The sequence below is a fragment of the Haliotis cracherodii genome, unplaced genomic scaffold, assembly GCF_022045235.1.
Source record: "Haliotis cracherodii isolate W230 unplaced genomic scaffold, xgHalCrac1.p SCAF_8, whole genome shotgun sequence".
NCBI lineage: Eukaryota > Metazoa > Mollusca > Gastropoda > Lepetellida > Haliotidae > Haliotis > Haliotis cracherodii.
In genome coordinates this window covers 39,116,218-39,133,143 of record NW_027266341.1, presented here as the reverse complement: position 1 = coordinate 39,133,143, position 16,926 = coordinate 39,116,218, and the positions used below count along the sequence as shown (strand labels likewise).

The following is a 16,926-nucleotide window of genomic DNA, read 5'->3' as shown; positions in this document are numbered from 1 at the left end:
TCCATACGGCTGACTTGTCGACTATTTTTTAAGGATCTTCAAGGACCAGTCTGATAGCTAGATTCTATAACAAGTAATCATAAAAGCTGAGGAGGGCCGGGAAACTATGACAACATTGTTCAGGCATTTGGTCTTAACATGCTATTTGCACACAAGTACCTTATTAACGTACAAACAGCAGTTCTTGATTCACTTTGAGACCCACAGCCAAAGAATGAATAGGGTTTGGAATCAATTTCAAGAATGTATTTTAGGTCTGACGGAAGCAGAAGACTAAAAAAAGACCATAATGTCATATAGAGATAGATCATCAGACTAAACATGCTGATTAACTGACTTCATACAATAACTCTCATCAATGAATACAGGACCATTAATTTTGCAGATGACTAAAATAACTTATGAAACAATTGTATGTATGCCATGTGGTATACAGACTGAAGCATATAGCATATGAGTCATTATCAACAGATGTCACTATATTTGCCCAAACCCATTACAAAATCAAAAATATATATATATTTACATTGCAATTTTTACAGATTATCACAAAGAATATATTGTTATTATACTGACATTTTGCAATTGAAAAGTAATAAAAAAACAAAGAAAATTACTGTTCTTTTTCAATACAGTATTCTAATTATTTATTTCAATTCAGCAATTTGTAGGATAAACTTGTACATGTGTTTCAACATTTTATGCAAGATTATTGAAAAAAACTAATTTCTATAAGAAATGTGTTACCAAAGACAGTTTTCCTTCGGTAACGACATTCTTCATTTCCGTAAGTCAATAAAGCAATAAAGTAACTACTCTCTGTTAGCATTGATGACATATTGTACTATAGGGATCAATGAGATTTTAGTTTCTTGTTCCTAAGCTTGCTAAGATAAGTGTTTATAGTTTCTGAGTTAATATGGTGAAGGCTGAAGATGAGGAGGCTAGTGATGAAGAGATGGTGAAGGCTGAAGATGAAGAGGCTAGTGATGAAGAGATGGTGAAGGCTGAAGATGAGGAGGCTAGTGATGGGGAGATGGTGAAGGCTGAAGATGAGAAGGCTAGTGATGGAGAGATGGTGAAGGCTGAAGATGAAGAGGCTAGTGATGAAGAGATGGTGAAGGCTGAAGATGAGGAGGCTAGTGATGGGGAGATGGTGAAGGCTGAAGATGAGGAGGCTAGTGATGGAGAGATGGTGAAGGCTGAAGATGAGGAGGCTAGTGATGGAGAGATGGTGAAGGCTGAAGATGAGGAGACTAGTGATGGGGAGATGGTGAGGGGTGAAGATGAGAAGGCTAGTGATGGAGAGATGGTGAAGGCTGAAGATGAAGAGGCTAGTGATGGAGAGATGGTGAAGGCTGAAGATGAGGAGACTAGTGATGGGGAGATGGTGAGGGGTGAAGATGAGAAGGCTAGTGATGGAGAGATGGTGAAGGCTGAAGATGAGGAGACTAGTGATGGGGAGATGGTGAAGGCTGAAGATGAGAAGACTAGTGATGAAGAGATGGTGAAGGGTGAAGGCTGAAGATGAGAAGACTAGTGATGGAGAGATGGTGAAGGCTGAAGATGAGGAGACTAGTGATGGGGAGATGGTGAAGGCTGAAGATGAGGAGGCTAGTGATGGAGAGATGGTGAAGGCTGAAGATGAGGAGACTAGTGATGGGGAGATGTGAAGGCTGAAGATGAGAAGGCTAGTGATGGAGAGATGGTGAAGGCTGAAGATGAGGAGACTAGTGATGGGGAGATGGTGAAGGCTGAAGATGAGAAGGCTAGTTATGGAGAGATGGTGAAGGCTGAAGATGAGGAGACTAGTGATGGGGAGATGGTGAAGGCTGAAGATGAGGAGACTAGTGATGGGGAGATGGTGAGGGGTGAAGATGAGAAGGCTAGTGATGGGGAGATGGTGAAGGGTGAAGATGAGAAGGCTAGTGATGGGAGATGGTAAAGGCTGAAGATGAGGGGACTAGTGATGGGGAGATGGTGAGGGGTGAAGATGAGAAGGCTAGTGATGGGGAGATGGTAAAGGCTGAAGATGAGAAGACTAGTGAGGGGGAGATGGTGAAGGGTGAAGGGTGAAGGGTGAAGATGAAGAGGCTAGTGATGAAGAGATGGTGAAGGCTGAAGATGAGGAGGCTAGTGATGAAGAGATGGTGAAGGCTGAAGATGAGAAGGCTAGTGATGGGGAGATGGTGAAGGCTGAAGATGAGGAGGCTAGTGATGAAGAGATGGTGAAGGCTGAAGATGAGGAGACTAGTGATGGGGAGATGGTGAGGGGTGAAGATGAGAAGGCTAGTGATGGAGAGATGGTGAAGGCTGAAGATGAGGAGACTAGTGATGGGGAGATGGTGAAGGCTGAAGATGAGGAGGCTAGTGATGAAGAGATGGTGAAGGCTGAAGATGAGGAGACTAGTGATGGGGAGATGGTAAAGGCTGAAGATGAGAAGGCTAGTGATGGAGAGATGGTGAAGGCTGAAGATGAGGAGACTAGTGATGGGGAGATGGTGAAGGCTGAAGATGAGGAGACTAGTGATGGGGAGATGGTGAGGGGTGAAGATGAGAAGGCTAGTGATGGAGAGATGGTGAAGGTTGAAGATGAGGAGGCTAGTAATGGGGAGATGGTGAAGGCTGAAGATGAGAAGGCTAGTGATGGGGAGATGGTAAAGGCTGAAGATGAGAAGACTAGTGAGGGGGAGATGGTGAAGGGTGAAGGTGAAGATGAGAAGGCTAGTAATGAAGAAAAGGTGAAGGGTGAAGGCTGAAGATGAGGAGGCTAGTGATGGGGAGATGGCGAAGGCTGAAGATGAGGAGGCTAGTGATGAGGAGATGGTAAAGACTGAAGATGAGGAGGCTAGTGATGAAGAGATGGTGAAGGCTGAAGATGAGGAGGCTAGTGATGGGGAGATGGTGAAGGCTGAAGATGAGGGGACTAGTGATGGGGAGATGGTGAAGGCTGAAGATGAGGAGGCTAGTGATGAAGAGATGGTGAAGGCTGAAGATGAGGAGACTAGTGATGGGGAGATGGTGAGGGGTGAAGATGAGGAGACTAGTGATGGGGAGATGGTGAAGGCTGAAGATGAGGGGACTAGTGATGGGGAGATGGTGAAAGCTGAAGATGAGGGGACTAGTGATGGGGAGATGGTGAAGGCTGAAGATGACGGGACTAGTGATGGGGAGATGGTGAAAGCTGAAGATGAGGGGACTAGTGATGGGGAGATGGTGAAGGCTGAAGATGAGGGGACTAGTGATGGGGAGATGGTGAAGGCTGAAGATGAGGAGGCTAGTGATGGAGAGATGGTGAAGGCTGAAGATGAGAAGGCTAGTGATGAAGAGATGGTGAAGGCTGAAGATGAGGAGGCTAGTGATGGGGAGATGGCGAAGGCTGAAGATGAGGAGGCTAGTGATGAGGAGATGGTAAAGGCTGAAGATGAGGAGGCTAGTGATGAAGAGATGGTGAAGGCTGAAGATGAGGAGGCTAGTGATGGGGAGATGGTGAAGGCTGAAGATGAGGGGACTAGTGATGGGGAGATGGTGAAAGCTGAAGATGAGGGGACTAGTGATGGGGAGATGGTGAAGGCTGAAGATGAGAAGGCTAGTGATGAAGAGATGGTGAAGGCTGAAGATGAGGAGGCTAGTGATGGGGAGATGGTGAAGGCTGAAGATGAGAAGGCTAGTGATGGGGAGATGGTGAAGGCTGAAGATGAGGAGACTAGTGATGGGGAGATGGTGAAGGCTGAAGATGAGAAGGCTAGTGATGGGGAGATGGTGAAGGCTGAAGGTGAGAAGGCTAGTGATGGGGAGATGGTGAAGGCTGAAGATGAGGAGACTAGTGATGGGGAGATGGTGAGGGGTGAAGATGAGAAGGCTAGTGATGGGGAGATGGTATTGGCTGAAGATGAGAAGACTAGTGAGGGGGAGATGGTGAAGGGTGAAGATGAGAAGGCTAGTAATGAAGAAAAGGTGAAGGGTGAAGGCTGAAGATGAGGAGGCTAGTGATGGGGAGATGGCGAAGGCTGAAGATGAGGAGGCTAGTGATGAGGAGATGGTAAAGGCTGAAGATGAGGAGGCTAGTGATGAAGAGATGGTGAAGGCTGAAGATGAGGAGGCTAGTGATGGGGAGATGGTGAAGGCTGAAGATGAGGGGACTAGTGATGGGGAGATGGTGAAGGCTGAAGATGAGGAGGCTAGTGATGAAGAGATGGTGAAGGCTGAAGATGAGGAGACTAGTGATGGGGAGATGGTGAGGGGTGAAGATGAGGAGACTAGTGATGGGGAGATGGTGAAGGCTGAAGATGAGGGGACTAGTGATGGGGAGATGGTGAAAGCTGAAGATGAGGGGACTAGTGATGGGGAGATGGTGAAGGCTGAAGATGACGGGACTAGTGATGGGGAGATGGTGAAAGCTGAAGATGAGGGGACTAGTGATGGGGAGATGGTGAAGGCTGAAGATGAGGGGACTAGTGATGGGGAGATGGTGAAGGCTGAAGATGAGGAGGCTAGTGATGGAGAGATGGTGAAGGCTGAAGATGAGGAGGCTAGTGATGAGGAGATGGTAAAGGCTGAAGATGAGGAGGCTAGTGATGAAGAGATGGTGAAGGCTGAAGATGAGGAGGCTAGTGATGGGGAGATGGTGAAGGCTGAAGATGAGGGGACTGGTGATGGGGAGATGGTGAAAGCTGAAGATGAGGGGACTAGTGATGGGGAGATGGTGAAGGCTGAAGATGAGAAGGCTAGTGATGGGGAGATGGTGAAGGCTGAAGATGAGAAGGCTAGTGATGGGGAGATGGTGAAGGCTGAAGATGAGGAGACTAGTGATGGGGAGATGGTGAAGGCTGAAGATGAGGAGGCTAGTAATGGGGAGATGGTGAAGGCTGAAGATGAGAAGGCTAGTGATGGAGAGAAGGTGAAGGGTGAAGGCTGAAGGTTGTTGAAGATGTTGATGAATCTGAAGTTTTTGTCAAATGCATGCATCGGGTTGGGCAGAAAGGAAGGAATGTCTTTTTCAGGCCAAAAACACTAAAGCACAAAAACTGGTATGACCATGCCAGTGTGCTGGCAATCATCCCCGAGTTACAGAGGATTCTAGGATCATCTCATCATGCTCATTGTGAGGTTGACAATAAGATTTGGTCTACAGTTAAAAGCCACTATGAAGGGGTGTAACGTCTTGAGAAGGCAGCTGTAATCTTTCAACTTTATTCTTAGATGGCTTGATGTTTAAGTGTTGCATTCCAGGTTGTAGTTTTAGATTCTACCAGTACTGCAGTTGAAAGTTGTGTTCTTCTAATTATAGGTCATGTGTTTTCTGACTATTACTGAATTGTTCATTCTACAAGTTGACTAAATCTTCATTGTAACAAGTCACACAATATTAGAAAAATTAATACTCAACCACAAACACTTTGGATTTGATTGATCACAGAAACCATGACATGAAAACTATTCTCTAAATGTAACATAATGTTGTCTTCAGCATAACTGTCTTCTATGACATCAATCTGGAGATTTCATTATGAGATGGAAATATAACTACACCTAGAGGTATGTCATGGTGACTGATTTACGACACCCATTGTCTGAAGAACATTTGATTGCAAAGGCTCATTACCCTGGAGCCATGACAACTATATGCCTTGAAAGACTTAATTGCTGTTATTTATTAGATGCTAATCCTATTTGTTAATCCCCATTTTTGTGTACATCGACCGTCTGCCATCCTGTACAGGATGTGCAAGTATGTCACTGATGATTTACTGTTTACATTTATATTTATTACTTACTAAATGTCAGGTGACCTTGGCTATATAAGCCTTGGTCCAGAGAGAGAGAATAGAGAGAAAGAAAGGTCTTACCCTTAGCCTAGCTAGGGTTAGGCAGGGTGCTCCGGAGCACCTAGACAACAACCACTACCACTATGTGCTGACCAGGCACATAGTGTCTTTTGTATGTATATATCAACATGTATAAAGTATAACTGTATATACCACAAGCCATCGTCTCCAAGTTGTCACTTCCTACTGAGAACCATACGTCGGCCCCTTGCATACTCGTATATGCAAGGGGCCGACGTATGGTTCTCAGTAGGAAGTGACAACTTGGAGACGATGGCCAAATTAACAACGCGTGTCAGTCTGACGTTGATTAATGAACAATTTGCATACTCGTATATGCAAGGGGCCGACGTATGGTTCCTGTAGGAAGTGACAACTTGGAGACGATGGCTTGCGGTATATACAGTTTTACTTTATACATGTAGATAAATGCATACAAATGACACTATGTGCCAAGTCAGCACATAGTGGTAGTGCTTGTTGTCTTGGTGCCCCGGAGCACCCAGCCTAACCCTAGCTAGGCTAAGGGTAAGACCTTTCTTTTCTCCTTTTCTCCTGGACCAAGGCTTATATAGCCAAGGTCACCTGACATTTAGTAGTAATAAATATAAATGTAAACAGTAAATCATCAGTGACATACTTGCACATCCTGTTCAGGATGGCAGACAGTCTATGTACACAAAAATGGGGATTAACAAATAGGATTAGCATCTTATAAATAACAGCAATTAAATGTTTCGAGGCATATAGATGTCATGGCTCCAGGGTAATGAGCCTTTGCAATCAAATGTTCTTCAGACAATGGGTGTCGTAAATCAGTCACCATGACAACTTCCCTCCGTTACGTGAAGCTTGGACCCCAAGCTTATATGAGTCCAAATTGATATGTGTGAGTTTTTTCACCAAAAACAACCATGCAAATGTGAACAAAATCAGTTACATGAAATCCTTATGCAACAAATATATCTATGCAGTGACGGTATGAAAGTGATCATCTAGCCAATTTGAATTAGTGCCAGTTTGAAAACTAACCAAGTGATCTTTATAATGTGCAATTTCCCTACAAGGTAATTACTGCTTTTCACAGATTCAATAAATATATCACTGAAGGTTCTTTGAATTCAGGAGTCTGGCTTGGCGGTGCGACTCAGTACCGAATAATGATAATGAGTAATGTCATAAAAAGTACAAATTAAACATCTCAGCAAATATTTCGCATAAAGAAATTTGAAACCAGGAGTCTAGCTTTACCGCGTGACTCAAACGGTACTTGTGGGTAATATTGCCCTTTTAAGTACAATGGGTGCTCTTCCCGTGTCTTTGACGGAGCTTGCCCATATATTGTGGGTGCGATGCCCAAGAAAAAAAATCCTTAATTCCGACATCAAAATTCTGAAATGCTGAATACTGCTGTGCTGTTAATTACTTAATACTGACATACAATAAACATATGTGTAGGGGTGGCTCACCCAAGAATATCCCTAATCTGAATTCAAAGTCCTAGACAATACATTCAATTTTGTACCAAACTGTGCACATTAATTACTTGTAACAATTGACAAATTTTATCGTTTAGATTTTTGAAATTACGAGTCGAGCCTAGAAGTGTGACTCGATAACCCTACAGCTTAGGTTTGTCTGGGCCCTAGCTGCAACTATATGTCTTGCGTGGCCTGGAGACATTTCAAAGATTCCCTACACATTAACTTCAAAGATCTAGCTGACTAAAGATGTAATTTGGAGTATATTGCACATATACAAAACTGAATTTTGGAAAGACACATTTTGGCATTAACATACTGGCTTTGATTAAACATACCTGGTTGCACTATTCAACAGTCACACAATATATATCCTTGATTGAGTCCATGTAAGTAAACACAAATTAGTAAGTCCAAATGAGATATCTTGTACACAGTGTCCATCTTGTAGGTGCCTGTGAGGCGGTTTCTGTATTGTGCAGGGTCTGCATGAAGATGGCTGTGGTCGGGTCTCTGTGGGATAGGCGTGTATACTTCGTTTCTTAGGTCATGTGCAGGAACGACATCTTGAAGGGGAAGTCTTAGCAGTGTTGCTAAGATATTCGAGCAGGGAAGGTTTGGGATCGGAGAACTTGTTCTTGATCGGAGAGGTTCTTGTTCTTTCTTCAATCTTGTTAAAGGCCATTTCTTCGTTCTTGGTGATCGGCCTCCAGGTAGCATATCCTTTTAATAAGAGATAGTCACTTCCTACAGTTTTGTGAACCATATGCCATGCTGCAAAGAGGTACATGAAAGGACAGACTAAGAAGTATGTCATACCCGATAGCTCCACCAAATTAACAACGCGTGTGGGTCCGGCGTTGATTAATAAACAATTTGCATACTCGTATATGCAAGGGGCCGACGTATGGTTCTCAGTAGGAAGTGACAACTTGGAGACGATGGCTTGTGGTATATACAGTTATACTTTATACATGTTGATATATACATACAAAAGACACTATGTGCCTGGTCAGCACATAGTGGTAGTGGTTGTTGTCTAGGTGCTCCGGAGCACCCTGCCTAACCCTAGCTAGGCTAAGGGTAAGACCTTTCTTTCTCTCTATTCTCTCTCTCTGGACCAAGGCTTATATAGCCAAGGTCACCTGACATTTAGTAAGTAATAAATATAAATGTAAACAGTAAATCATCAGTGACATACTTGCACATCCTGTACAGGATGGCAGACGGTCGATGTACACAAAAATGGGGATTAACAAATAGGATTAGCATCTAATAAATAACAGCAATTAAGTCTTTCAAGGCATATAGATGTCATGGCTCCAGGGTAATGAGCCTTTGCAATCAAATGTTCTTCAGACAATGGATGTCGTAAATCAGTCGCCATGACAGGTACCTCTGTATGGTAAAACTTTGTTTACTTGTGATAGTAAACTAAATAGGCTGACTGACTATAACTTCAGCTGAAAACTTTTATTTCACATTGTCAGTAGTGTAACGTCTTAAGTCTTTCCTGTAACAGTTATAATGTGGATCATAGGTAATATTCTTAATATTAGTTATTTATAAACATAACTATCACAAACATGTGCATTGCTATTCAAAGTAACTCATTTTCTATTACAGTAAAATGAGGAAACTGCTTCATGATCTAAAATGTCATTGTATGGTAATTTGTAACACATTCATTTTAAAAAAAATATATATCTGAATATGTCTTTAGTTTCCATTGTCTTTGCTTATCAAATAAAAACCTCCAAGAAATCTTGAAATTTAAGAAATCATAATAATTATGTTGAAGGGGTAACACTATTTAATAGAATTGACACTGAGTACATATTGGTCATTAAGAGACTTAATAAATGCCCTGGCGAAACCGCATTATCAGTGGTTCATCTCAAGCTCCTCACAGCAATAGCCCGTTCGCGGAGCTCTCTATACTTTGTTACCGAGAGTGTAACGAAGGTGTCACGTGCTGGGAAGGAGCTTGTGGTTCATCTTGGTAAAGGGAGGTCACTCTAATTTCAAACAGGAGCTATCTCCGTTGTTTTCGTATTTGCGAGAAATGGCGTCAGTCAATGGTCCAGCAATTAAATGCCCAGCTTATCACTAAGGTAAAACATATTCTAAATTAAATGTTTGAATGCATTATATTTATGTTTCCATCCGTACATCTTCTTAGATTGGTTAAGTGCTGTTAACCATTTTCTAAAATGTGGGCCCACATTTTTCCCGTCATATATGGTGATCAAAACAAGTGTGTATATCGCCTAGCTTCGTTAGGTTGTTTAATTAGTTCTGATAATCACATTTGTAAATCGCTGGGCTTCATTGGGTTGACTGAGTCATTTAGGCTAGTGGGCTCACATTTGTCATTTCTTTGCATGGGTATGTGACATTATATATTATTCTCATTTTGTAATATTGATGGGAAATATGCACACAAAGTCTTTGAAGTTTGAATAACGTCATCATAGCTGACCACACTAATTTTTTGCAAAAATAGTTACAAAGCAAGAAACTTAGATCTGCTTCAAATTAAATTTACAGAGGCAATACCACTCATTCTACTTTTTCCAGTATAACACATCAATCTAATTATAAGTTTGCCTCGGGAAATATGTCTACACTTGAATTGATCTTGGACATGATAGTCATGATACAAGCCTCACACTCTTCCCAGAACTTGTTCCATAAGAGGAATAACTTATGAATATTAATGACCCCACGACCTAGTTTGACGATGTTCGTAGAAGTGAGTTCTGCTGTATTGTCATCGCATTTGTACATTCTAATCCAATAATAAGTCATAATACTTATTTTAAATAGACAAAATAGCAGTTCGTAATGCGGGTTTGTTTACGTTGTACATATTCTCAACAACAAGTGCGTTTAGTTTCGAATGTGGGCCCACCTTGAACTTTCGATTAGGCAAACGGAGTTAGCTCCCTTCTCGAACCACTGATAGTGCGGTTTCGCCAATGCCCTTCATCCTCACTTCAAGTTTAGAATACAAAAACAGGAAGAAATAAATATGTTTTAGATGTGCTTTTTGCATTTTCATGAATTTCAAACCAAAATAATTCCAACGAACATTGTCAAGGGAAAGACACACCAATTTTCAGTTGCCATGGTAACTGGTTATTATAAGGGTAACGCTATTTGTCAGGGCATTATCATTACGTTACCGTTATTATAGCTGAAATGGATGGAATTTGTTCTGAAATAAAAAGAAAGAACAATATCGGTTTTGAAACATTTACTGAAATCAACATGAATGTCACTGATGGTAACCCACTTTTACAAATATGGAAACGTCACAGAACAAACCAGATGACCACTATTAAATTTGACGTCACTATCCCTACCATATGACGTCACCTAACAACCCGCGTGATAATGGCCCGTCATCAAGCAATATGAGGGCATTATCAAGTTACAGTGACCCCCCCGATTTCTGATAACATGCGGGCGATATAATGATAATTCTATCCATTTTAGCTATAATTGATGTTATTGACAGCTTCAGATATGTGTTACTCCATTTGAAAAAAAAAAGATACATGTATTATATCAACCATTGGATTTTGTAATTTTGGAATCTCATATTTCCTTAAGATGGCATTTGGACATTCAAGATACATTTTGATGAATTTATTCCATTTTGATAGGCCGCTGCTCTATCATGTCAACATGATTACCAATCTTGAAAAAGAATTTCACAACTATCAGTCAATATCCTTCCAGAATATGAACCGATGTGAAACCCAGCATTATCCTCCAGCCCGTCACAAATCTCCTGGAATATGTAATGGATGGACAAGAGGATTTAACCTAAAGTTCTGACCAATCCATCTCTTACCGTTACTCCCTGCTCTGCCATGATCCAGGTATAATCCACAATATCAACCTACATGTATTCCCGGTAAGCATGTGACTGCCCAACATCTGGGAGGTCCTTCACAAAAGGACACCATGCAAATAACATATGCAAATAATACTGAAAATACAGAAATTGTTTGTTATTTTATCTTGTGTTATCTTTGCAACTGATCGAAAGTTGTTAATGAAACATAAACAGAGACTAACAAATTGGTACCGTACACAAGTCAGTGTCCCAAGCTGTTTCAGGGAAGAAGAATACTGATGTTCATAGCCATGGTTTAGGTATGGTTACATCAGAAAGCTTATCATCTCCCAACACTGTTGAAACTTGGATACTTAAAATAATAAGTAAATAAGGAAATGAAAATACTAGTTAACAACAGCTATGTATAAATGTCTATCAAAGAAAAAATACAACAAGACTTCTGTCAAAATGATTATTGAGGAGAGATAATTAAAAAAATGACCAAATAATATAAAATACATTGTTTCGGTTCATGTGACATAAACAATTTGTATAAACATCTGCTTCGCAGAAATAAGATCAAGGCATTCGTTTCATATGCTGAAAATGGATTCTGACATTTATCAAAATGACTGAACAGGGCTCAATTTAAGGAACTTGATCTTACTTGCACCAGGTGCATGTTGACATGAAAACCTAGTTGCACCAAACAAAATCAGGTTGCACCCCAGGCTCATAAATTCATCTGAGTTAAAACTTAGGCCGATCTGGTGCCAGTCACATGACTTACTGATGCATTGGTGTGAAAGGTAATAGGACAAATCAATGCAATACAATTCATGATTGGATGAATATATATACAAACGTCGGGATAAGAAAAGTGCTTGACTAAGTAACTATAGCTCCTGACAATATTTCCCTTTGATACAGAAAGTATGATGCAAAGACATGTGCTGCTCAGAATTTCAATTACCGTATTCAACGTAATAAGCGCCCCGCTCCAATAAGCGCCCACGGCGATATTTTCCAATATATTGACTAGTGAACAATCCCAATCAGCACCCTTCCGACTGATCAATGTACACAATTCGTGTACATTTATTCGTGTATAATACGCACTCGTGTGTTATATGCACCCTTAATTACAGGCAATTAAATTCTGGAAAAACATATCTCTCGTGTATAATACGCACAGACTTTTACTTGTGTATCATTTCAGGCTGTATCATTTACGATCTTTCGACTCTTTCACCAAAATTATATTCTAATAAGAGCCCCCTATTTCTAATTTTGAGAGCGCCCTGGGCGCTTATTACGTCGAATACGGTATGATTTTTGATGGCTGTGCATTGTTTTATTAAGTTGATACCGTAAGTAGGACTAACCCTTACTGTTCACTTGTTAATTATGAAATTATGAAACGTGGCACCTTGCTTATGTAGCGGCCATAAAATTTCCGAGTCCCATGAGGAGATCCGAATCATGAACCTTCTGATCAGAGGTCGGACGCCTTGTCCACATGACCAAAGAGGTTAACCCCGCCAGCAAGCTGACAAGGTAAGGATGTCATCTGTGGGATGACTCCACGCCCTGCTACATACTTCCCCATCAACAGAAGGCACGTCCCGGGCCGCATCGTAGGGTACTGAGACTTATTTTGCTCAAATTTAATATGAACATGCTCAGCCCCACGTGGGGCACGAAATTTGTAGCCGGGGTGGTGCATTTGATCCAGCTCAGGAAGATACCTGTAGAGGACCAGGGTGGCCAATTAGAAGATAGATTGCATTAAGCATCAAAAGAGGTGCTTAACGCAAGAAATAAATAGGCTTAGGGAAGGAAAAAATGTCTTAAGATGGGCAGAAGGTTGAAGGGGGAGATCTGGTGAGATTCACCCAGAGAATGAAAAGGGCGTTAAGTAGTTTTAAGAGTTATTTACTGACATGCAACTGTAGACAAGACAAAGAATGAACATATAGACGATGATGATTATGATGATGTATGAATAATGATGTAAATAACAATAATAAAATAAAGGTAACAAATTACCCTGCTACACTAAGCACTTCTATAGGTCAAAAGTCGGACTATTCAACATGTTCAAATAGTTGAAATGTTATCGGTCTATGACCAGTGACCGACAGCCATCTCTGCAAACGCCTCTTCCTCCTCCACAATAGCAGTGATACAACAAGACAAAGTTATCCATCCATGCCCCTGCATAGATAGGATTGTGTTGGTAAGGGTGTGAAGTGCATGGCAGCTAGCACGTTACTTCACCAAACAGCTGTCACAATGCCAACTGTTTTTTTTTATTTCTGCAAATTCTATAGGTCTTTAAAACCAAGAGGCTGCTAATACAATAACTATTGTAGATACAAACATTAGCCACTAAGAAAGCAGCTTTCTTGAGCTTTGTGGTACCAGTTTCATTCCAGACCATGCTTTTTTAAAGTATTTTGAATCAGTCATACCGTCCGTAATAGTTGTTTTGTGTTAAGCTTTAGAGGTTGCATGATTAGAAAACATTTTTCGAAATTAATGTAACATAACAATATGAATATTTCATTTTTCATTTTACTTTTTTTATTACGTGTTTGTATCGTTATCTATCATGTAGTTGTCCGATTTTTTATGACGAAAGTTGATACTACTTAATTTTGTTTATCCGACATACTCGTTAATCTGACAATCATAAGCAACCAACCATGTCGGATTACCGGAACCTGACTGTATATCACTTTAATATTATAAAAAAATCTTTATGCGACAGCACTCTGACAATTCCACAGTGACTTGGTTGACAAATATAGTTTTCTAGATACAGTCCATACATCACCTAGTCCATGGCAACCATGTTTAACCGAGGAAAGCATCTGTGCAGAACCGCCTATGTCTCTTACTGTCTTCAAACATCAGGCTTTTAACAGTTACAACATCAAAGGGTCATGTGACCTTCATGCATAATTTCAAACACTGAATTGTTTTTGTGAAGACTCAGCACCTCGGCCACATCAACAGTAAATATAAACTGTGTACACTGCCACATCCATTTTTATCTGTAACCATGGTTACATAATGCATGCAACCATATCCATGATAACTTTCAATGTTTATTATTGTGCAGTGTCTACAGATGAGCCTAACATGCCGACCTGAAAGTTATTAGCATGATTACACTGGGGTAAATGAAAATGTTTTAATACTGATTATGGTAATCATGGTAATGCCAAAGATAACATTCCACCATTCTGATAAATATCCCAACCTGCTGAATTGCTAATGATGCATCTACCCTCTGTTTACCTGTAATCGAAAACAGCTGGCGATGTGTTGACAGGTATACAGGCTATAAGTGTACTGACCCGTGAAGACCTGGGTTAGAATAGGTCTTGCGACCATGCTTGTAAGAGGCGACTATGCTTGTCGTAAGAGGCAACTATGCTTGTCGTAAGAGGCGACCATGCTTGTAGGAGGTGACCATGCTTGTAGGAGGCGACCATGCTTGTTGTAGTGAGTTGGGTTTACCACCACTTTTAACATTATTCCAGTTATATCCAATAAGTCAGCTTAATGTGGGAGGAAAGCCCGAATTGATGCAGGCATCAGACGTTTAGCACTTCAGTAAAACCCATGAGCACGGGGGTGGTGCTGACAAAACCTAGAAACATAATAAGGGCGAAAGGGGATTCAAACCCACAATCATAGGTTTCTGGCGTGCCGAAAGGGACACAACTCTGCACAGCCTTAGACGTATGCTTATTGTAAGAGGCAACTATGCTTGTTGTGAGGGGAGACTATACTTATTATAGGAGGCAACTATACTTGTTGTAAGAGGCAACTATGTTTGTTGTAAGGAGCGACTATGCTTGTTGTAAGGGGAGATTATGCTTGTTGTAAGGGGCGACTATGCTTGTTGTAGGAGGCAACTATACTTGTTGTAAGAGGCAACTATACTTGTTGTAAGAGGCAACTATGCTTGTTGTAAAGGGCGACTATGTTTGTTGTAAGGGGCGACTATGCTTGTTGTAAGGGGCGACTATGTTTGTTGTAAGGGGCGACTATGTTTGTTGTAAGGGGCGACTATGTTTGTTGTAAGGGGCGACTATGCTTGTTGTAAGGGGCGACTATGTTTGTTGTAAGGGGCGACTATGCTTGTTGTAAGGGGCGACTATGCTTGTTGTAAGGGGCGACTATGTTTGTTGTAAGGGGCGACTATGCTTGTTGTAAGGGGCGACTATGCTTGTTGTAAGGGGCGACTATGCTTGTTGTAAGGGGCGACTACGCTTGTTGTAAGGGGCGACTATGCTTGTTGTAAGGGGCGACTACGCTTGTTGTAAGGGGTGACTATGTTTGTTGTAAGGGGCGACTATGCTTGTTGTAAGGGGCGACTACGCTTGTTGTAAGGGGCGACTATGTTTGTTGTAAGGGGCGACTACGCTTGTTGTAAGGGGCGACTGTGCTTGTTGTAAGGGGCGACTACGCTTGTTGTAAGGGGCGACTGTGCTTGTTGTAAGGGGCGACTGTGCTTGTTGTAAGGGGCGACTGTGCTTGTTGTAAGGGGCGACTGTGCTTGTTGTAAGGGGCGACTACGCTTGTTGTAAGGGGCGACTACGCTTGTTGTAAGGGGCGACTAGTGGGATCAAAAGTGAACTGACCCACCATTATCATCATCATCAGAGGTATATCGGGATACCATTTGAAACACCCATCATGCTAATGAATATGCATCACAGTACATTTGGAGAGGACCAGCATATAATATTGCGTTTTTCAAAATCATGCACATTATAATCCTGTTGACAAAGTTTCCACAACTGAGACCCGTAAAGATCCAGGTTAGAATTGGTTTTCAGCAACCCATGCTTGTCTTAAAGTCGAGACTATGGGATCGGGTGGTCAGATTCATGTCATCGTATCGCAATTGCATAGATCAATGCTCATGATGTCAATCACTGGATTGTCTGGTCCAGACTCAATTATTAACAGACCGCCGTCACATAGCTGGAATATGGTTGAGTGCAGTAAACAAAAAACAGACAAATAAAACTGATAAGTCAAATTAAAATCATGAAATTCAGAAATTAGCAACTGATACCAGTGATCAAGGAAGCAAACCTATTCATGACCAGCTTCCCATATATAATATGTCTATTATGTATGCGTTGTGACCATAACAACATCAAACAAACTGGCGGATCACTTTGCAGTTGTCAAAAATGTGCAGTCAAAGCCTGAGGCGTGGGTCCATTTCAGATTCATAACACATAACAGAAGAAAGAAGACATGTTTGTTTGTTTGTTTGTTATTTAATGCCACACTCAGCAATATTCCAGCCATATGACGGTGGTCTGTAAATAATCGAGTCTGGACCAGACAATCCAGTAATTGATGTCATGAGCATCGATTCACTCTGTTGGGATGCGATGACAGGCATCAACCAAGTCAGCAAGCCTGACCACCCGATCCCGTTAGTCGCCACTTACGACAAACATGGGTTGCTGCAGACCTATTCTACCCAGGATCTTCACGTGTAAGAAGACATGTAATGATGGAAATATATTGTGGTACGTATTGCAATACATGAATCATTATTGCAATACATTTGCAATAAATTGCTACGAACAATAAAGAGGTTATCCATAAAAGTGTCATGTCTTTGAATAGTTCCAACTTCTTAATGCCTGTCAGCGACGTTAACAACATGTCAGCATGTTATGTGACAACTGTGTGAGTGAGTGACTTCGGTTAAGCATTCGGCTGTAAT

General features: G+C 41.4%; 2 protein-coding genes across 2 annotated transcripts in view; both read right to left on the bottom strand.

Annotated features, from left to right (window-relative positions):
• LOC139449376 (neutral amino acid uniporter 4-like) overlaps positions 1-16,926 on the bottom strand; it is a 61,576-nt gene that overhangs the window by 36,126 nt on the left and 8,524 nt on the right. The window lies entirely within an intron of this gene.
• LOC139450987 (uncharacterized) lies at positions 901-4,968 on the bottom strand. Its single transcript, XM_071232807.1, has 3 exons — positions 3,903-4,968; positions 1,965-3,808; positions 901-1,521 (listed from the first exon to the last, which is right to left on the bottom strand). The coding sequence occupies exons 1-3, from the start codon at positions 4,966-4,968 to the stop codon at positions 901-903; spliced, it is 3,531 nt and encodes a 1,176-aa protein (XP_071088908.1).